The 22,870-nt window shown below is 39.5% G+C and overlaps 1 protein-coding gene across 4 annotated transcripts in view; it reads right to left on the reverse strand.

The window, feature by feature from the left end:
• Positions 1-18,086: 18,086 nt before the first annotated feature.
• FAR1 (fatty acyl-CoA reductase 1) overlaps positions 18,087-22,870 on the reverse strand; it is a 66,231-nt gene continuing 61,447 nt past the window's right edge. For all 4 annotated transcript variants that reach the window (XM_056116225.1, XM_056116223.1, XM_056116222.1 and 1 more), the window contains 2 exons: positions 21,857-21,984; positions 18,087-19,637 (listed from right to left, as the gene is read on the reverse strand). In XM_056116225.1, coding sequence (XP_055972200.1) covers positions 19,475-19,637; positions 21,857-21,984 — 291 coding nt within the window. In that variant the 3' untranslated portion in view covers positions 18,087-19,474. The remainder of the gene's footprint in view (positions 19,638-21,856; positions 21,985-22,870) is intronic.

Consider the following 22,870-nt stretch of genomic DNA (forward strand, 5'->3'; position numbering starts at 1 on the left):
AAATACACCATGGGGAGCTTGCCAGGCTCTGTCGTGTGAGTGGGATACTCTCGGTAGCTTGCCAGGCTCTCCGAGAGGGACAAAGGAACCAAACCCAGGTTGGCCGCGTGCCAGGCAAATGCTCTACCCACTGTGCTATCACTCCAGCCCAAATAAATAAATGAATCACAATCAATCACAAATCATCCTGTTATTTGTCGATTGCCTCGAGCAGACCCCAGTAATGTCTCTTTCATCCTAGCCCTGAGATTATATTCAAGGCTCTTTAGGAGAATGAGACCCATCATTGTTACTGGTATTTGGCATATTGGGTACGCCACGGGGAGCTTGCCAGACTCTGCCATGTGGGCAGGCTACATTCGATAGCCTGCCAGTTTGTCCAAAGTAGGAATGAGATAATAAGATGTCATAATAAAGATGTGGAAGCTGGTTTTTATAGTCTCTGGGTCTTGGCCGTTGATGGGATTACAGGGGGCCAGTTGGTGGGTGTGACCCCCGCCTACTGGAATTTGAAGGATCTGGGTGTAGGATGTTCGGCCCCAATCCGAGTAGGCTTGGAGATCTCGGCCCCGGAACCCGCGTGGCTTTGTCCTTCTGCCAGTACCTTCATGTGTGCAGAGAGTGATCTCAGCATGGTGGTGGCTGGTCCTGGAGGTCTTCGGCTGCCGGAGCCCTGGTCAGGGCGGGGAGGAAAGCTCAACCCGCTCCCCTCCAAGGGACCCCGGCGAGGACAGCCAGGCACGGGGGCAGGAGACTGCACTGTTCTCTTCCGGGAGCTGGTTTTTATAGTCTCTGGGTCTTGGCCGTTGGTCTATTAGAAACTCTACCCTAAGGAATGCAGAGATAGCACCGTAGACTGGGAGGGTGCAGGTAGAGGCACTTGCTTTGAATGTGGCCAACCATATTTGCTCTCTGGCACTGCATATAATTCTCTGACCATCACCAGGAATGGTCCCTGGGTAGAGCCAGGAGTAATCCCCAAGCACTGCTGGTGTGGCCGAAACCCTGTGTTTCCTACTACTAAAAACACTACTCTCACAAAACCATAGTAGGAGGCAAGACTTAAGACAGACAAAATGTCCAGAACTGGCAATTACAGCAGGCCATGACATTTGTGGCCCTGGCAAGCAGGTCAGGAAAGCAACCCACAACCATTCTAAGCTGAGGGCAGAGCAGTGGAGGCTGACATTGCTTGTCTCAGGGGAAAACAAAAGCTGTCCCTGCCCCCACCCCTCACAATGCATCTGGCTGAATGCAGGCATTCACTCCGAATCAGTAGGATATTTTCTCCAAGGACAAAGGAAAACAGGTTCTATTGTGCACTTCTGCCCAAATTTATAAAATGACCATGGTGAGGGCCCAGCAACTGAGAACGTTGGGAGACAGCACTACTCTGTCAGTCTTTAGGGATACAGCTGACATAGTAGCTGTGGATACAAATTCCAAGCAGTAGTCTGGAGCAACACAAGCAAGCTCAGCACCCATCACTAGGGGCTGACTGAAACCTATACTCAGGCCTATACAAAACCAGACCCTCACCCCTAGCCCTCATGGTGCACAAGAAAAAACAAAGAAGGAAGAGTAACTTACCTGCATTCATGGATGAAAAACAAAAGCCTGCGAAAGTTGCTGAACACATGTCTCTGAATCCAATCTCCTATCTAACGTCCCTTATGAAGACTTCAGTGACTATGGTAAGGATGTTCAAGGAACTGAGCAAAGCAATCAAAGAGAGTTCCAACATGGAAGGAGATAGGTGAGAAACCATCTATTAGGTATCACGAAACTGAAGAACACAGTAGGAGAACAATCACAATAGATGGTCTCAGCAGCAGAATGACAGAAGTCAAAGAAAAAATCACAGAAGTTGAGGATAAGATACATGAAACCATCATTAAAGAAAAGAAGGGAAAAATAATTATGAAAAGTGAAGAAAATACGTGATTTATGGGATAGTTTTCAGAGGAATAAGGTTCACATTTTAGTAGTTCAGAAAGAAGATGGACGATATTGGGGAAGAATTATTGAAGAAATTAGAGCTGAGAACTTTCCAAACCTGAGAATCAAATAATATACTAGGATCAAAAAATTCAAAAAGCTCCAAAATAGCTCAGATAGAAGAATAGAAAGACACAATGTAATTAAAATGGCAAAAGCCAAAGATGGAATGCTGAGAGCAGCAAGCAAAGAAACAAAACAAACACTGTCCTCCCGTTGTTCATCGATTTGCTCGAGCAGGTCCAGTAACATCTCCATTGTGAGACTTCTTGTTACTGTGTTTGGCATATTGAATACTCTCGGTAGCTTGCCAGGCTTTCCGAGAGGGGCGGAGGAATCGAACCCAGCTCAGCCGGGCTGGCTGCATGCAAGGCAAATGCCCTACCACTGTTCTATCACTCCAGCCAAGAGAGAGCAGCAAGATAAAAGCAAAAATGACATCTAAAGGAACTCTCATAAGACTCATGGCAGATTTATGAAATGAAACCTACAGGATGAATGAAAAAAGTATGACACTGCCAACAAAATCAAAACAAGAATACTCTATCCCATAAGGTTATCACTAAAATTTGAAAAACTGACAAAAAGAATTCCACAAAGAGCAAAATAAGCTTCTGGCCCCTGAACCTGTCCTATAGGTAAAGGTAAAGGTAAAGGCCCTCCCGTTGATCGTCGATTTGCTCGAGCGGGCCCAGTAACGTCTCCATTGGAGACTTTGTTGCTACTGTGTCTGGCATATCGAATACTCTCGGTAGCTTGCCGGGCTCTCCGAGAGGGGCGGAGGAATCGAACTCGGGTCGGCCATGTTGGCCGCTTGTAAGGCGAACGCCCTACCCGGTGTGCTATCACTCCAGCCCTGTCCTATAAGCAGCACCAAACAATGTTCTACAAAAGGAAAACAAAACAACAAAAAAACACTTACTTGGAGGTAGTATGATACTGAAAACAAATGTAGGGAAGAAAGAGTAAAACTAGAGTCTCATACAATGAATTGAATATGAAGCTCACTTGCTTTTAAATTATTAAGGATAAGATTCAAAACGTCAGACATAACTGCAAGACAAACATACTTAACACAATCAAGAAGAGACGAATAGAACTTGACCACTTCATAAAATGAAGTGATAAAGTAGAGGGCTGGAGTGATAGCACAGCGGGTAGGGCGTTCGCCTTGCACGCAGCCAACATGGCTGACCTGAGTTCGATTCCTCCGCCCCTCTCGGAGAGCCCGGCAAGCTACTGAGAGTATCTCGCCTGCAGGCAGAGCCTGGCAAGCTACCTGTGACATATTCAATATGCCAAACACAGTAATAACAAGTCTCATGATGGAGACGTTACTGGGCCCGCTCAAGCAAATCGATGAACAACGGGAGGACTGTGACTGTGACCAAAGAAGAGGGAAGAAAATGAAAGGGGGGAAAGGACAAATTTTACAAAGCCATATAAAAAGACTACAATAAATTCCTTAGTATCATTAATTTAGCTTAATGCCAATGGTTTGAATTCAATCAAAAGGCAGAGTGGCTGGATGGATCAGAAAACTGAATCCAATCTTTTGCTGTTTACAGAAACACACTTGAGCTCTCACAGTGACACACATTCAAAGTAAAAGGCTGGAAAATAATTATATAGTTAAAAACAGTAGTCTAAAAAAGGCTGGGTGGCCATAGTTATATTAGATAAAGTAGACCTCAAATTTTAAATGGCTAGAGTGACAAAGATAGACATTATATAATGACCAAAGGATCTAGAAACTAAGATTTAACACTCATTAATATATAGGCACCAAACAATGGAGCACCAAAATATATAAAATATTACTAACATGTCTAAAAAAGGTATTAATGACAGTTCAATAGATTCAGATTTTAACACTTCCCTCTCATAATTCGACGGGTCAACTAGACAATACTGTCAATAAGAAAACTTTGTCTTTAAAGTATGAGGTGTAAGAGGTGGGCTTCATGGACAAACACAAGCCTTCCATGCCCCCCAAATTTGGAAACATTCTTCTCTTGTGCACATGGGGCATTCTGCTGAAACACAAAAGCAACTGTCCACAAAATCAAGAAAATAGAAACCATAGTAAGCACCTCTCAGATCACAATGTGTTAAAGGTGGAAATAAATTATAAACAAAATACAAAATTCTAATACTCGAAGTCAAAACAACATACTACTAAACAATCAGTGAGTAAAAGTGGAAATAAGAAACAAGATTATTACTAGAAACAAATGAAAATCAAGACATGAGCAACATATAAGACACAGCATAATCTGTTCTAAAAGGAAATACCAAAGCATTCTTTGGGAAATATAAAAAAAGGTTCAAATGAATAACATAAACTCACATTTGAAGATATGAGAAACAGAACAACAAAGGAAGGTTGAAATAGGAGGGAAATAATAAAAACTAATGGAAATTGATTTTATAGAAAAAAAATCAATGAAACCAAGAGTTTTTCTTTTTCTAAAGAATAAAGATTGAGGGGGTATGGTGCTGCCAGCAGGTCAATCCGTACCTGTGAGGCGAGTGCATCAGCAGCCTGATGGTGCCTTCAGACTTCCAGATACCCCAAAATTGCTGTTTGCCTTTGGCCAGACCCTAAAAACTTGGGGCAAAGTTTACCAAGAAACTAAACGGCCAAAAGTTAGGTATGTGGGAGACACACCCACAAACCACCTCGGCCTCAGCTATATAATTGGAGGCATGGCCTCTCTAGTTCCTGATCGAACTGCTTAATGGCCATGGTCCCAGAGACTCAGAAACAAATACCAAAATCCAAAGGCTTTTTGGCAGAAATGCGTCTGGTCCCTGCAGTAGGTTACTGGCGCTGGGCCACCCCAAGTGGGAATAGGTCTCGTGCCTTGGCCTGATCCCCCTGGTGGCCCAGAGGCCACCATCCTCCAGAGGCCATTGGACAGTCAGATTTGGGCCCGCAGTGACGAGACACATGGGGTCTCACGGGATGGGGTGGATCTGGCCCTTCCCTCCCACCCCAACGAGACCCCAAGTTGCTGCCCACGAACGGCCTCTCTGGCTCCTGATCAAGCTGCTTAACAGCCATGATCCCAGAGTCTCAGAAACAAATCTCAGAACCCAGTGGCTCTTGGCAGAAATGCATTCGGACCCGCAGTAGGTTACTGTCACCGGGCCACCCAGGGAGGAAAGGGTGCTGTCCCTTCACCTGCTCCCCCTAGGCGGCTTGGTGGGTGCCATCCTCCAGAGGCCAGTGATGAGACACGTGGGACCTCACAGAATGGGGGTTGGAGCCGGCCCTTTCCTCCCCACCCCAATGAGACCCCAAGTAGTCACCCATGAACGACCTTTCTGGCCATGATCCCAGAGACACAGGAACAAATCTCGGAACCCAGCAGGTTTTGGCAGAAATACCTCCAGATTTAAGTGTTAAAATTTTGAAATTTTAAAATCGCACAGCCACTACTGCAGCCACACGACATCATGTTATTCTTAAGCATCAATAGAAAACAAATTGTCTACTGTTGCCTTTTCAGCATATCTGAGTGTCTGGGTAAAATCCCAAATAATAATGGTGGGTCTGGTGTAAAATATTGAATGTGATCAAAGTAGAGAGAGAGTAATGTGGAAATCATCTGCCCCAAAGGTAGGGGGAGCGTGTAGGATGGGGTATACTTGGGGGTTTTGGTGGTGGAGAATGGGCACTGGTGAAGGTATGGGTGTTTCATTATATGACCGAAACTTAAACCCAAAAGCTTTGTAACTGCTCTCATGGTGATTCAATAAGTAAAATTATAAAAAATGAAAAAAAATAGGTAGAGTTCATGCCCAATTCAATCAGTTAATCTGTGGCTGAATAAATAGCAGTACTCCTACATAAAAATAAATAAATAAATAAATATTGAAAAACCCTTAGCTAGACTTGCCATCAAGGATGAAAAAGCAGATAAAAAATGAAAAGGGACATGTCACAACCGATAACCACAGAAATATAAAAGATCATGGGAGATTACTATCAACAATTTTTATGCCACTAAATTAGAACATCTCTAATGGATACATTTTCAGATTTTTAAACCTACCAAGGCAGACTGAACTAGGGAAGAAGTAGAAAACCTATTCAGAACAATTACTAGCTCAGAAATAGAAACAGTAACCAAAAGAGTTCCCTAAAACAAAAGCCCAAATCCAGAGAGGTTCACCATAGAGTTCTTTCAAAACATCAAAAAAAACCCTATTTCCTAACATTAGGTTCTTTGGGAAAGTTGAAGAAACAGGAATTCTTGCAGTTTTTATGAAGAAAATATCATCTTGATACCAAAAGCAGGCATCACTAAAACAAAACAAAACAAAACAAAAAAACCCCTCAATATTACTGAGAGCAAGATGCAAACATATGTTCAACAAAATCTTAGAGAACTGAATTCCACAATGCATTAAAAGGATCATAGACTATATTGAGTGGGATTTATCCTAGGGATGCAAGGATGATGCAAATAAATGCAACCGATTGAATGATTAATAACTGCATCTGCTACACTATACTACATTATATACCACATTCTAAAAAGATGAAAATCATATGATCGTGATCAAGAGATAAAAGACAGCCTTTAGAAAATTTAGTCACAGTTAAAGAAACTTTGGTACATTTACACAATGGAGTACTATGTAGCTGTTAGAAAAGAAGAAGTCATGAAATTTACATACAAGTGGTACTATATGGAAAGTATCATGTTAAGAGAAATGACTCAGAAAGAAAGTGATAGACATAGAAAGATTGCATTCATCTGTGGAACATAAAGTAATAAAATAGAAGACTAACACCCAAGAATGGCCGAAATTAGTACCAGGAATTTTACTCCATGGCTTGGAGTCCAGCTGCACATGCTAGGGGGAAAAGACAGCTCAGATAGAGAAGGGAGCACCAAAGAAAGGTGTTGGGAGGATCCTCCCAGGATGGGAGAAGCATGCTGAAAGTAGACTATAGACCAAACATGATTGTCACCCATTGCCTCTTTTACAAACCACAACACCCAATAAGAGAGAGAGAACAAAAGGGAATGCCCTGCCACAGAGGTAGGGTGGGATGGGAGATAGGGGGTGGGAGGGATACTGGGATCCGTGGTGGTGGGAAATGGGCACTGATGGAGGGATGGGTATTTGATCATCGTATAATTGAAACCCAAGCACAAAAATTTGTAAGTCTACAACTGTACCTCATGATGTCCCACTAATAAAATTAAAAAATAAAATTAAAAAATACTACTACTAATAAAAAAATTTAGTCACCATAAAATTACAAAATTATCACGTTTCACTCAAATGAGAGAAAGAATCCGGAGTTCCGACATCCGTCGACGATCAAGAATCAGAGACGCTGTCTCATTTGCCAAGGTGTCAAAAATCAGATGGGCTGGTCACGTAATGAGATTTAAAGACAACCGCTGGACTAGAGCTGTTACCGACTGGATCCCACGGAATGTCAAAAGACCGCGTGGCTGCCCACCTACCAGATGGTCAGACATCTTCATCAAGATCATGAACAATCGGTTTGAGGCTCTTCATGTTCCCAGAGCGAACAGATGCCACTGGGCTACACTGGCAGGCAACAGGGACGAATGGAGACATTACTGGCGCCCGCTCGAGCAAATCGACGACTAATGGGAAGTTAAGTGATAAGTGATATAGACACATATATTTATATATCTTGCACTATGATTTACAGTATTGTTGCTGATAAGGTTTCATACATAACATTTTACCACCTTTCTGCACCACCTCCACTTCCTCCTCACCCTGGTTGAATGCTTCCCTCCACCATAGGCATTTGTCATCCTATCCTCGAGCCCCCTCAAAGTGGCATATTTCCTACTAAATAGAATTCTCATGTTCTTTGTTTCCACTGTCTTTGGATAGTCTTTGGGCATTATGTTTCTTTTTATCCCACATACAAGAGAGATCATTTTGTGTCAGCCTCTCCCCCTCTGGCTAACTTCACTCAGTATGATACTCTCCAGGTCCCTCCATGTGATATAAAAGTTTTTGACAAGATTTAATACTCTTTTATGATAAAAACTCAATAAAAATGATAGAAGGAACTTTCCTCATTATGGCACAGGTTATGTATAATTAACCAACAACTAACATCATTAATGGAGAAAAACTGAAAGCCTTTCCAATAAGATCAGACACAGACAAGAGTGCCCACAATCACTATTATTTTTCAACATAATATTGAAAGCCTCTGCCACAGAAATTAGGCAAGTTTTAGATATTAATGGGATTCAAATTGGAAAAGAAGTCAAGCTATCACTATTCATAGATACAGAATTATACTTGACTCAGCCCAAAAATTAATAGAAAGAAGAAACTATAAAGAATTGGCTATAAAACCGTTACACAAAAATCAGTTGCATTTTCATATGTAATGAGGTAAGAGAAAAAAATTAATCCAATATATAATACGGCAAAAATAATGTACCTAGGAATGAACAAAAAAAAGGTTTCCAGACATATCCAAAAGTCTGGAAACAACCAGTGAGGTGGAAGTGTGGTGAGAAAAGAATCAACCACTGTTGGTGGGGATGTCCTCTGGTTTAGCTTTGTAAAGCAATATTCAAAAGACATGGAAAAGTTTATAAAAAAAAAAACAGGAATAGAATTACCATTCGATCCAGTGATATCACTTCTTGGTATCTATCTCCCAAGCACAAAAACAGTAATTCAAAAAGATACATGCACACCTATGTTCACTGCTACACTTTGTACAATAGCCAAGATATGGAAACAACCCAAATGCCCAACTACAGAGGCTCAAGAAGTGGTGGCATATATTCACAGTGGAATACTATGAAGCTCCAAGAAAGAACAAAATCATGCAATATGCAACAACATGGATGGAACTAGAGGATATTATGCCGAATGAAGTCTGTCAGGAGGAAAGGGATAGACATAGAGTGAGCTCTCTCATATGTGGGAATTAAAAGACATACAGCAAGATAGTGACAGAGGCAACATGGGAGAACTTATCCACACAATTGAGTTGGAGGGGCCTTGGGAGGGGCCCTTGGGAGGGGAAGGAGGGTACGCTGTGATGGAGGTGGGGTGTTGAAATTACATGCATGAGAAACCATTGTACACCATAGAATCTCAATTAAATATTTTTAAAGGTGCTTTATTTAATGAAAACTAGAAATCACTATTAGAAGAAATAGAAGATAACATAAGGAAATGGAAATGCATTCTTCCAAGGTTATGGAGTACACCGTGACTTTAAATTACACTCAAAGCTACTATGAGTATACCTATAAGTCTGCCACTATAAAGCAGGACTTTTTGTGTAATAATTTGTTCTATATTACTTTATGTATTTTGTTCAATAGGAACTTTTAAAATCTTGCTTCTAGTATTGTAGACCTTCTGCATCATATTGGTCTGTCATGAAGATTATGTTCTTTAACTTTGGTGTATAAAGAAATAACAAAATGGAGAGTTTTTTTAAACAATCTGATGGGTTCCACCCGTTTCTGACACAGTGGATCTCAAATACATTATGAAGTTTGATTTCTATTGAGTTCTCAGATGATGCAGTTGCTGCCATTGCTGATCTCAGCATTTGCACTTTGAGTAAAATGAACATAAGGAGACCAAATGGGGCAGAGAGATAGTATAGTGGATAGGGCGCTTGCCTTGCATACAGCTGACTGGGTTCAATCCCCAGCCCCATTGATCCGCCAAGCCCTGCCAGGAGTGGTCCCAAATTGAGCCAGGAGTAAGCCTTAAGTACAGCTGAGTATTGCGCCAAGACAAACAAAACAAAAAGACCAGTCGTTTAAACACTGGTGTTGCTTGTATTCTTAAAAAGATGAGGGTAGAAGTATAATAGCACAGTGAGTTAGATGCTTGCCTTGCTTGCAGCTGACCTGGATTCCATCCTCATTATCCCATATGGTCCCCTGAGAACCACCAGGAGTGACACCCGAGCACAGAGCCAGGAGTAAGCCCTGAGCATAGCCGGGTGTGGCTCAAAAACCAAAACCACAAACAAAAACCCTTAGTGATAGTGCAGGGGTTAAGTGCATGCCTCGCACACAATGACCCTGGTTCGATCCTTAGTATCACATATGATCTCTAAGCAGTCATGAGTAAACCCTGAGGATAGCTAAGCGTGGCTCAAACCCAGTCTCTCACCCAAAAGGATTTAGTGACACTATCCTAGCCGACTTATTTCTCTATATGTAAACTTACTTAGAAAATATAGGTAGTAAGTCAGTTCATTTTAAGTCCAACATCACTCATATTTCATTGGAGTTGGATGTGCAATGACTAGGTATGCCTGTGCTTGTGTGTTTTGAATTTTCATTAACAGTCAATCTATAGTCCAATGTATTCTAAGCAGGCAAAATCATCAGCTGCCTCCCTTGACTTTTCCCCTATTCATTTATCCTACTAGACTAAAATATTTCCTGTTATCCTGACACTTGCCAGTCTTTACACATGCTTCCCCCACCTGCCGCCCTCCCATGTCTCAAATGCTTTTTCATCCCAGTATCTCTCCCAGTTAGACTTAAAACTACACCTTAGATTATGTTTATATATGGTTTTTCCTGGACCACTAAGCTGTAAATCACTCTTCTTGGTTTTCAGTATGTTTTCTTTCTTTACACGTTATTTTAAAATTATGTTTACTTATGTGTAAATCATAACATCCTAAAGGGTAGGCATGTTTGGTCTGGCCCACTGAGATTCTATGTGGTCTATTGATACACAATTATTTCACATAATTGCTCAGTGGGCCAGATCTAAACAAGGCATACTATCTACCTTTAGGATTTAGCATTCAAATTGTGTGTATCATAATTTTTGAGAGTATCAAATAATTTGGAACTAGAGTTATGTTGGGATTGGAGGCATATTTCCCTTCCTCCCAGCTAAGTCTAGCAGCTTCCACATGTGACCTCTCTTTATCAGTAGGCCCAGCTCCACATCTCCTGAAACTGGACCTTCTTTCCTGAAACAAGTGGTCCTATATGTACAGCCATGCATATGCATATGTCAGCTCTACTCATCAAATCTCACACTGCTCACAGTTACACTTCCTATCACTGGGTGAAGACAGACAGAAAAGGAAAAGAGCACCCCAATCCCTGCTCCCGGAAGAGAACAGTGCAGAATCTCCTGCCTCCATGCCTGGCTGTCCTCACCCTTGGAGGAGGGTGGATTGAGTTTCCCCAAGCAGAGCCCCGGCAGCTGGAGACCTCCGGTTCCAGTCACAGCCATGCTTACGACCACTCTCCACACATTCAGACAAGCCTCACGCATGAAGGAACTGGCCGAGAAACCCAGGTGTGTGGGACCCGGGGTGTAGATCTCCAAGCTTGCTCGGATTGGGACTGGGGCCTCCTCCACCCAGATCCCCATCTTCCAGAATGTAAGCATTACACCCACCAACTGCCCCTGGCACCATGTAATCCCATCAACAGTCAAGACCCAGAGACTATAAAACCCTGCTCCCGGAAGCACGGGGCTGCATATGTGGCCGCGCGACATCTTATCATCTAGTTCTTACTCTGTAGAACCTGGCAGGCTACCAAAAGTATCCTGCCCACATGACAGAGTCCGGCAAACTCCCTGTGGCGTATTCAATGTGCCAAAAACCAGTAACAATGATGGGTCTCATTCTCCTGACCCTGAAAAAGCCTTGAATGTGGCACTTTCTAAAATCTCAGGGCTAGGACAAAGTAGACATTACTGGGACCTGCTCGAGGCAATCGATGAACAACAAGAAGACAGTGACAGTGACAGTGACAATCCCTCAGAGACTCTGGGGAGGTGTGTGTGTGTGTGTGTGTGTGTGTGTGTGTGTGTGTGTGTGTGCGCCTGTGTGTCGGGGGTGGCTAACTATAAAGATTCACCCTCAGCAAAGCAGGAGTATAATAAAGCTGGTGGGGAAGACACAGAATTCCACCAAGCTCAGTGAGTGTGAAACAGTAACACAGAAGCTCAAACATTACCAACCAGCTCCAAGAATGACTTTAGTGACACCATAGTGAGGATACTTGATGAACTCAAGTAAATGACAGAAAATGGGGCTGGAGAGATAGCACAGTTGGTATGATGTTTGCCTTGCACATGGCTGATCAGGGTTAGATCCCTGGCACCCCATATGGTCCCATGAGCTCAGCTAGGTATCACTCCCAAAGAGAAAAAAAAAAGGAAGGGGTAGGAAAGGAGGGAGGAAGAGTGGGTATGGTAGGTGATATTTAAAAACTCAGTAAGTTTAAGCAGCAAAATAACAGCAGCTGAGGGAAAGATCAGGAGTTTCACAATGGGATAGAGTAAACCTCTAGAAAAAAAAATTGGTGGTGGCAGAAAACTGTAATAAGAAATGAAGAGCACACCAGAGAACTATGGGATGAGTTCAAGAGTAACAATATAAAAATTATCAGAGTCTGTGAAGAACAGAAAGGGGAATTTGATGAACTAAAAAGAAATCATAGATAAGAATTGTCCAGAGTTGAAGAATACAGGCACTCAATCCAAGAGGCCCAATCCAAGAGGCCCAAAATAGACTCAAAAGAGAAAAACTCTAAGAAACAGTGTACTAAGAATGACAATAGGCAAAGACACAGACAATATATTTAAAACAGCGAGATCAAAACAGGAAAGTTCAGGGGCTGGAGCAATAGTACAATGAATATGGTGTTTGCCTTGCATGCAGTAGACCCAGGTTCTATCCCTAGTACCCCATATGGTCCCCTGAGCCTGCCATGAGTAATTCCTGAGTGTGCAGCCAGGAGTAAGCCCTGAGCCACACAGGGTGTGACCACAAAATAAAACAAATTAAAAGAAAAAAGAAAAAATCTGTAAGATTCACAGACCTATCAAATAAGACTTTATGGTCCACCACAGTATGTTACTGTCGCCGGGCCACCCCAGGGGGAAAGGGTGTTGTCCCTCCGCCTGCTCCCCCTTGGCGGATCAGTGGCCGTCATCCTCCAGAGGCCATTGGACAGTCAGGTCTGGGCCCATAGTGACGAGACATTTTGGGCCTCACGGGATGGGGGGGAGCCGGGCCTGTCCTCCCCACCCCAACGAGACCCCAAGTCATCGCCCACAAACGGCCTCTCTGGCCCCTGATCAAGCTGCTTAACAGTCATGATTCCAGAGACGCAGAAACAAATCTCGAAACCCAGCGGTTTTTGGCAGAAATGCGTCCACACAGTAGGTTACTGTCACCGGCCACCCCAGGGGGGGAAGGGTGCTGTCCCTTTGCCTGCTTCCCCTGGTGGCTCGGTAGCCGTCATCCTCCAGAGGCCATTGGACAGTCAGGCTTGGGCCCGCAGTGACAAAACTTGTTGAGCCTCACGGGATGGGGGTGGAACCAGGCCTGTCCTCCCCACTCCAACGAGACCCCAAGTAATCTCCCACGAAAGCCTCTCTGGCTCCTGATCAAGCTGCTCAACGGCCGTGATCCCAGAGACTCAGGAACAAATGTCGAAACCCAGTGGCTTTTGGTAGAAATCCCTCCAGATTTAAGTGTTAAAATTTCGGAATTTCAAAATCACATGGCCCTACTGCAGCCACGCGACATCATATGTTATTCATAACCAGCAATAGAACACAAATTGTCTACTGTTGCCTTTTCAGCAGATCCTAGTGTTGGGGTAAAATCTCAAATAATAATGGTGGGTCTGGTGTCAAAATATTGAATGTGTTCAAAGTAGAGAGAGAGTAATGTGGAAATCATCTGCCCCACAGGTAGGGGGAGGGTGAGGGTTGGGGGTATACTGGGGTTTTTGGTGGTGGAGAATGGGCACTGGTGAAGGTACGGGTGTTTCATTGTATGACTGAGACTTAGACCCGAAAGCTTTGTAACTGCTCTCATGGTGATTCAATAGATAAAATTATAAAAAATGAAAAAAAATAAGACTTTATGGTCGAGAAGAGAATGGGAAGATATAGTACAAAAACTCAATGAGATGAACATGTCACCTAAAATATGCTATCCAGCTAGATTTATCATTCAGATTAAGAGTTATCCAGAACTTCATGGATAGGCAACAGCTTAGGCAATTCATAGCCTTGAAACCAGCTTTGAAAGAAGTGTTAAATAACCTTTAAGGGGACCAGAACATATTACAGTGGCTGGAGCGTTTTCCTTGCATGCAGCTGACAAAGGTTTGATCCCCAGCATCCCAAATGGTTCCCTGACCACTGCCAGGGGTAATTCCTAAGTGCAGAGCCAGGAGTAACCCCTGAGCAGTGCCATGTGATCCAAAAATTAAAAAAAAAAAAAAGACAAATTTCTCAGCACTTGGCACTGAGTATGACATTCATTTATGACTGCCTTCTACTAGATTGAGAGATTTATTCCTAGCTTGCCAAAGAATTTGATACATTTTCAATAGTGAAGTAATGTTTCAGTTATACTGAATATTCTGTCATGCCAGGTGTTTTTACATTCATAGAGATTTTTATTATAATCTTCCATCAATTAATGCAAAGACTTAAGCATTATCTGTATTTTCTAAAATAAGGTCAATATCCTTTTTCTTAGGATAAAACACACTTTCATACTATTTACAGGCCAATTCAGATTTTCTTAATACTCTTACTAAATTCTACATTTGTAGGACATATGTATTTTGTGTAAATTTAAAAATGATTAGCACAGAATAAAAAAAATTATGTACCCGTAAATTTTAAAAATATTTTATCAACTCATCATTGATTTACAATTTTTGTGGAATTTCAGGTAAGCTGAAATTAAACTCCACAATCAAAAAACAAAAACAAAAACCTCTCTCCCATCTGTCAAATAAAAAATAGAGGGAAAAAATGGCAAAAACCAGCGGAACTGGAGATTTAGTCTATAGAACCGAGTTTAAAGGGGAAGGGAGGTTGCAAAGGGCCCTTGGATTACTGGTGGAAGGAAGTCAGCTCTCTAGATGATGGATATGGTACTGAAATGATGTATGTAAGAAAAAGTATATTTAACGGTATTGTATATCCTAGTACCTCATTAAGAATGGTTAAAAAACAAAATGAAGGGGCTGGAGAGATAGCACAGCGAGTAGGGTGTTTGCCTTGCACGCAGACAACCCGGGTTCGATTCTGAGCACCGCCAGGAGTAACTCCTGAGTGCAGAGTGAGGAGTAATCCCTGTGCATCGCCAGGTGTGACCCAAAAAAAAGCAAACAAAATGAAGTTTAATGTTTAACGAAGTTTAATCTGTGTAAACACTTAAAAAATAAGAATATATTTTAATAAATTCAGGAAAATCACCATTGCCTCTTTTCCTTGTAAATAAAAGTATTATCTATGGAGGGGCTGGAATGATGGTACAGAGGAAATGGCGCTTGCATTTCACACAGCCAACCCAAGTTCTATCCCCAGCATTCCCGATGGTCCCCAGAGCCTTCCTGGAGTGATCCCTGAGTGCAGAGCCAGCAGTAAATCCTGAGAACCGCAGGTATAGCCCCCAAACAAAAACAACAATAACAACAACAAAGTATTGTCTATGATTTGCAATGAAACAATTAAAGCCCTACTCTGAGTTCAGATCCACAGTAAAATACTAAACTCACACTTATATTTTTCTAAGTACGTTTTATTTGTGGCCCCAGGGATCAAACCCTTATACATGCAAGGCAAAACCTCTAATGCTGAGCTATATCTCAGTCCTAATAAATGTACTTTAGACTCATTAACTTTCAAAGCAGCACATCAAACTTAGTGTTACTCAAATTTGTCTTTAATTTAAAAAAGTATTATTTAACAATTTTGTACAACTATGCTGAATTGACAAAGATGACTTATTTAGGAAACTTTAGGGTAGCAGAAAAATATGCTAAGATACCACCATAAAAAAAAAGTCACATTCATGAATAGAAAATGCTTTAAGATAAAAACTAAATTCAGTAAGAAAATATTTCTTTCATCATATTGCTAGTTTTAGTATCAAATTATGCAGCAAGCCTTCCTTTCCTAGATTCTCACACAAAAGGGTGAGCTTTCCTCAAAAAGGAGAAAGTCAAGTTAAAGGTTTCAAGTTAAGAGTTTAGAGTCAGTCTGGAAGCATGTTTGGAAAACCATTTATACTCACTCGTTTACAACCTGATAGCCATTTGTGGGGTGAGATGGGGCATGTCTCAAAACAGTACTCAGGGGGCCAGGGACCACTCCCAGTGATATATAGTCCATCCATAGAGGCCTGACTGATTCAATGCTTTAGCCTAGCACTGCTGGGGAATGATGCTCTTTTTTTAATTATTATTATAGTTAATCTGTATTACTAATGAAGAATCCCTTATACTAATTGAATAAATGAGAAAAATGTAGCTATAAATTCAATGTTGAGACAGCTTCTGGAATCTGGCAGTCTCCTGGTACAGAAAATAAAAATTCACCTCATCCTAACTAAATACATAAATATAACACCTTAACAAAAACGTTTACCCTGACTTTCAATTATTAAAATGCTATCAGAAAAACTGGAATTGAATAAAATTAAGTTATAATGAGTATCACTGTCCTCCCGTTGTTCATCAATTTACTCGAGCAGGCCCAGTAATGTCTCCATTGTGAGACTTCTTGTTACTGTGTTTGGCATACCAAATATGTCACAGATAGTTTTCCAGGCTTTGCCATGTGGGCGAGATACTCTCGGTAGCTTGCTGGGCTCTCCGAGAGGGATGGAGGAATCGAACCCAGCTCGGCCGGGTTGGCTGCGTGCAAGGCAAACGCCCTACCACTGTGCTATCACTCCAACAGCTTCCTATAATCCCAACCACATTATCTTATAAGTAACCTCAGGGTAATTTTCAGAATATTGTAAAAATACAACAAATTTTGTAACGGAAATATAGGGTTTCATTTATTACTTTCTGATTTACAAAGACACCCTATAATGCTTGAATTTGCTTTTTATAAAAGATTACCAACTTACATTTAAAACAAAAAACCCTTAAACCTAGTTCCTATAAACACACAAAAAAAGTTTTCCTCCCTGATTCCAAGCATAAATAAATTCAAACAATGCTTATTTTATACCATCCTTAAGTCAAAGAATGTACTGCTATACATGTGTGTTGTTTTAAGACACAATAATGTTACCAAGTCAAATATCAGTATATTCACATGATGTCACAATCGACATATGTAGATGCCAGAATTGTAGGAATCCAGAGTGAATAGAGGGGGGAACAAAACAAAAAATTTATACAATACAGCTTTATCAAATGTGTCAAACTGTTACGATTTATTTAACAGCCTATTGTGTTAAAATTGAGGTTGAGTAGAAAATATAATCAAATAGAACTAAAATCATTTAGTGAATGACACAAACAAAAGCGATCTGCAAAATCCTTGAGTTTTGTCTAGTTCATAAAGATTAACAATCCCTCATACTTTTCATATTAATTTTAGAACTTCAAGGCTCCAGTATGACATAGTACTTTATTCATTAGCTTTAACAAACAAAACAAAATTCAATGGCTTCGGCTTCAGCATCCTCCCAGTTACTATTTCTTTAAATTAAGTTACAAGAATAATGACACAGTTGAGAAGAGACATACTCCTATGTACTTCATATGCCTATCAAAGTTGTACCTGATTTTTTTTTTGCAAGACGCAAAGGCAATTCATCTAATTCTAGATATATTCAGCAGAAGTATAAAAATCATACAAATGTTAGCATGTTTTTAAAACATTATGATAATATATTTAAAGAGATGGAATACTCAATGCATAGAGCATCTATAGTTAATAATGTAGACCAATTTAAAATCAAAGGCATCATTTAATCCATTATCGACACTGTAACAGTCTCTCACACCTTAAACAAGGTATGGTCCTAGACCAGAGACTAGCATCATGAGCCAAAGAACTTTTATATCTCTATATATTTATTACATATTTATTTCAAAATAATGTTTAAATGTTTTACTACAGAAAATCTGGCTTCGACAAGGAAGCATTTTTTTCTTTCCAACATTACACACCTGCATGGAAGAAGGTGATTTCCTTTACATTTAGTTTTTCTCAAATCAACAAAATAAACTTCTTATACACTATATTTAAACTGACAAAATTAAGACAAAAATTCTATGTAACTTTTTGTATTGTCAACTGACCTCATTGAACATATTCAAGATAACAATGCTGATTTATATATAGTAAAACTTGATCAGCTAAATTAGAATGTTGTGCTGATCAGTCTATTAAATCCAATGTATATTAAAACAGTAAGGAGAATTAACTACTACACAGGGTTAAAGGGAACTGCAGTGTATCATTAAAATATACATTAATCTGTTGATATTACATGTTTCTATAGTTTATTTCTTTTCTACAGCTAAAACCACATGCAGAAAAAATAAATGGTATTTTCAAACTCATTCAACAGATTGCTACTTTATGTGGTATGTAAATAAATTCCTTTATTTAATTTTATACACATGTTATGTATTTTTCTCTTAAAGGAATTCAGCTCTCAAGGTCAAAAATTAGTATGTGTTTACACAGATGTGACAAATGTTATGACAATCTGCAAATACATTCTTCCATAATAATGCACTTTCAGTTTTTACTGATAAAAAATCATAAGTTTTTCAAAAGGGAGGAACACACAAGTATGAGTCACATCCCCACAAAGGTCTCAAGAAATTCTTTAGCTTAAAACAATCCAAAAATCTCACAAGACTTTTTTTTGACTGGTCATAATGTGGGCACAATGTAGTCCTTTTATTTTTTTACACTAACAGTCTTACTAAATTTCATTTCATTTTCCTTCAAATTACAGTATATGTTGTTAAGGATCTTCAAAACCATTTTGATTCAGTAGGAACTTCAAAGTGGTAACAGAATTCTGATTATGAAAGCAAATGACAGCTTACAGAAAAATAATATACATCAAACCTCTTACTGGAAAAGAAAAATTAGAGAATGTCTTTCGTGTTTGAGAGACAGTTCAGTAACTTACAGGATTGGTGTAAAAATAGTTTGGCTGTAATTTTAACAAAAATAAAATCCACTTCAATGCAAAAAAGTCAAACACTGAAGAACAAAATATCAAAAACCTTAGCTACTATTCCTGTCCAAATAAATGTTTTCCATTGCACTAAATATCAGAATTAGAAATGCACTAATTTAAGGCATATTTTAATTAATATGGTTCCAGAATTGCACAGTTAAACTGGTCAGTGCTCCTATTACCCATTCCTACCTTTCCCCACCCTTTTCCCCAGGGATCAAAATATTAAGTGATGGTTTTGGTGGCTACTGTAGATTTGAGCTGGCATATTACAGTGTATTCATTAAATTTTATGAGGATAACATTAAAATGTTACATAAAATGTACCATAATTTATTTCACACTCTGATCTAAGATGGTTTAATGTCTTGACAAAAGGTGAGATGATTTCAGTACATTTTACATTTGTTCATTCAGACCACCATATACACAGATGTTCTAATGCTTTAATTCTTCTCTTCAGTATCTCATAGTGCTGGACGCTCGGAAGTATGACAGAAACTTGTAACACAGACTAACCACAAAGTACCAGATATTTCTTGCCATCTGTGATCTTGCAATAAAAATGCGCCAGATCAGGATCACAAGGATAGTATTGAAACCATAACGAATGTTCCTCAACCTAGAAAATAAAGAACTTATTAAATAAGATTTTCTCAAATATGTGTGATAGCATAACAAAACAATGGTTAGTTTTGAATCTAATCAAAGTTTAAGTATGTATTTATTTAAAACCTATTTAAAAAACTGCTAAGTTAGAAACTTAGCAAAACAAAAACCTGATGATTCAGATTCTAGATAGTAGTCTACTACCTAATGTATAACCTCCACTAACAATAACATAAAAAAAATTATAACAAGTGTATTGGGGATGAAAATTTGTTCATTCAATAAGTATTACTGAGTATCACTCTGAGTACCCAATACCATCTTAAGAAGCAAGTGTATTGTAGATAAAGCAAATATACCCTCTACTATTTCTGGAGCTTCCCATATAATCCCAAAAGAATCTGATATATACATCATCCTAGAGACAAACATTTTAAAGACACTACTGTTTGTCCTATCCTTTGACATTTCTTGCAAAACTAGTTTCAAGGCTATTAATCCCCTAAACTTTGGTCTATCCATGAAACTCTGTACCATTCCTTCAAATCTGAATGATAATCTAACTGGATAGAATATTCTTGGTTAGTTGTTCATTTCAATGAGTTTTTGTATTATACCCCTTCATTCTCTTCTGGTTCATTGAGTCTGATTTGACAGATCTGATATGAATATCCTGGGCTTTTCTTTATTTGTAAGTTCTTCTATTGATTGTTCACCTGACTTTTGATCATTTGACACCTTTAACTTTATGTATTGTAAACCCTGGTGCCTCAATAAAAATGGTTTTAAAAAAAACTAATTACTGTTAAAATTAACTTTGTGTTTGAATTCTGAATTAACAGTAATTTTTCCTCTTCTATTTTCTGAAGGGCTTTTTCCTTCAATCAGGAAATATTACTTTTATAAAGAATCTAAGGGAATAAATATAACTATTTTACAAAGAAAATATTCTTTGTAGTATGACCTTCTTTTACCTCTTTTAAAGATATATTTGAGTATAGTCAAAAAAAGAAAACAAAACTTGATGTTTCTGGGAAAATGGATCAAGGGTTGGAGTGTATACTTTGCATGTAGGTGTACTAAGTTCAATCCCTAGAACTGCATGGCTGTCTGTACTGAGTACTGCCAGGAACAGCTCCAGAGCACTGCTTTGGGAAGAGTGCTATGAACATCTAAGGGTGTACCCCACAAAAAAACGTTCAATGAACTCTTATTTTTTTTTTAATTTTCTCCTATTATGTTTAGATTTAGTAGCAGTAAAAAGATAAATGATTTCTAGAACTAAATTTAATCTGAACTTCTTTTTTTTTATTATTTAAAATTATAATATTATTCAGAACAGAGAAAATATGCAAAAGCTAGCTCTTCCAAAATGTATAAGATTTCTTCGAGTCTTTCTTTTTTTTTTAATTTTTTTTTTTATTATTATTAGTGAAACACCATGAGGTACAGTTGTAGATTTACAATTTTTTGTGCTTGGGTTTCGATTATACAATGATCAAATACCCATCCCTCCACCAGTGCCCAATTCCCACCACCATGGATAATATCCCTCCCACCACCAACCCTCCCATCCCACCCTGCCTCTGTGGCAGGGCAATCCCTTGTGTTCTCTCTCTCCTTTTGGGTGTTGTGTTCTGCAAAAGAGGCTTTGAGTGGCAAACATGTTCAGTCCATAGTCTACTTTCAACATGCATCTCCCCTCCTGGGATGATCCTCCAAACACCCTTTATTTAGTGCTCCCTTCTCTACCTGAGCTGCCTTTTCCCCTAGAATGCCCGGCTGGCCTCTAAGCTATGGAGTAATTCTCCTGGTGCTGATCTCAGCTATTCTTGGGTATTAATCTTATATTTTGTTATTTTATATTCCCCAGATGAATGCAATCTTTCTATGTCTATCCCTCTCCTTCTGACTCATTTCGTTTAGCATGATACTTTCCATGTTGTACCACTTGTATATAAATTTCATGACTTCATCTTTTCTAACAGCTACATAGTACTCCATTGTGTAGATGTACCAAAGTTTCTTTAACCAGTCATCTGTTCTTGGGCATTCATAACCTGAACTTCTTGATAAAGATGATAAACAGATAAAATTTCAGCTTTCTTTAGCTAAATTATAGCTTCAATCCCAAAGTATATTATTTCTAAATATAATAGCAATTCACCAGTTTATCCAAGAAAGTGCCTTAATATTTAATAAAGATGAAATATAAACGTATGTAGAACTTACTTGTTCAGATGTTTTCTGGCTGCTGGGAGGCCGGACATTTCTTCATTCAATACATATTTTTTAGTTCCCATGCAGTAATTCTCTATATACTCTGCCCAATGTAATTGCCGAACATCAATATTAAAGGTCTACAATAAAACAAATATAGATAAAGGTCACTTTTTAGGGTAATTTTTTTCACAATGTCTATCTAAAAATTTTCACAATTCAAAATGTCTTACTTAATCGAATTCTTGAAATCTGTATTAACAAAAGAATAAAAAATACAGTATGAAATCATGTGTATGAAGTAAAAGTGAATAAAACAAATATTTGGTATAAAAAATCCAGAGAACTGCTATTTAGAGAGAAGGCAATAACTCAAGGAGAGCCTGAGGGGAGTTTCTTTTTCTTCACTAGAGTAAATACTGTCTTTTTTTTTTTTTTTTTTTTTTTGCTTTTTGGGTCACACCCAGTAATGTACAGGGGTTACTCTTGGCTCTTGACACAGGAATTACTCCTGGCGGTGCTCGGGGACCATATGGGATGCTGAGAATTGAACCCAAGTCAACTGCATGCAAAGCAAACGCCCTCCCCGCTGTCCTATCGCTCCAGCCCCCAAGTAAATACTGTCTTAAAGAGCAGCATGTGTTGTGCATTGGGTGGAAGGAGTTGAAGGGTTTGATAGGAGAAAAATAAGAAATTAGCAAACAGGTTCCCAAACTTATTTCACCTATCATCATCGCCTTTTGAGAAAAGTAAATTAAAAAAACCCTATCATGATTCCTTGGAAATCTATCTTCTTTAAGTGAATAAACAGAAAATACGCTCCCCTCTCTGGCCAACCCGAGTTCGATTCCTCTGCCCCTCTCGGAGAGCCCGGCAAGCTACCGAGAGTATTCGATATGCCAGACACAGTAACAACAAAGTCTCCAATGGAGCCGTTACTGGGCCCGCTCAAGCAAATCGACGATCAACGGGAGGGCCTTTACCTTTACTTTTACCTCTCTGGTCAATTGCACTAGAAACTTCTAC

The sequence above is a fragment of the Sorex fumeus genome, unplaced genomic scaffold, assembly GCF_029834395.1.
Source record: "Sorex fumeus unplaced genomic scaffold, SorFum_2.1 ptg000030l, whole genome shotgun sequence".
Taxonomy (NCBI): domain Eukaryota; kingdom Metazoa; phylum Chordata; class Mammalia; order Eulipotyphla; family Soricidae; genus Sorex; species Sorex fumeus.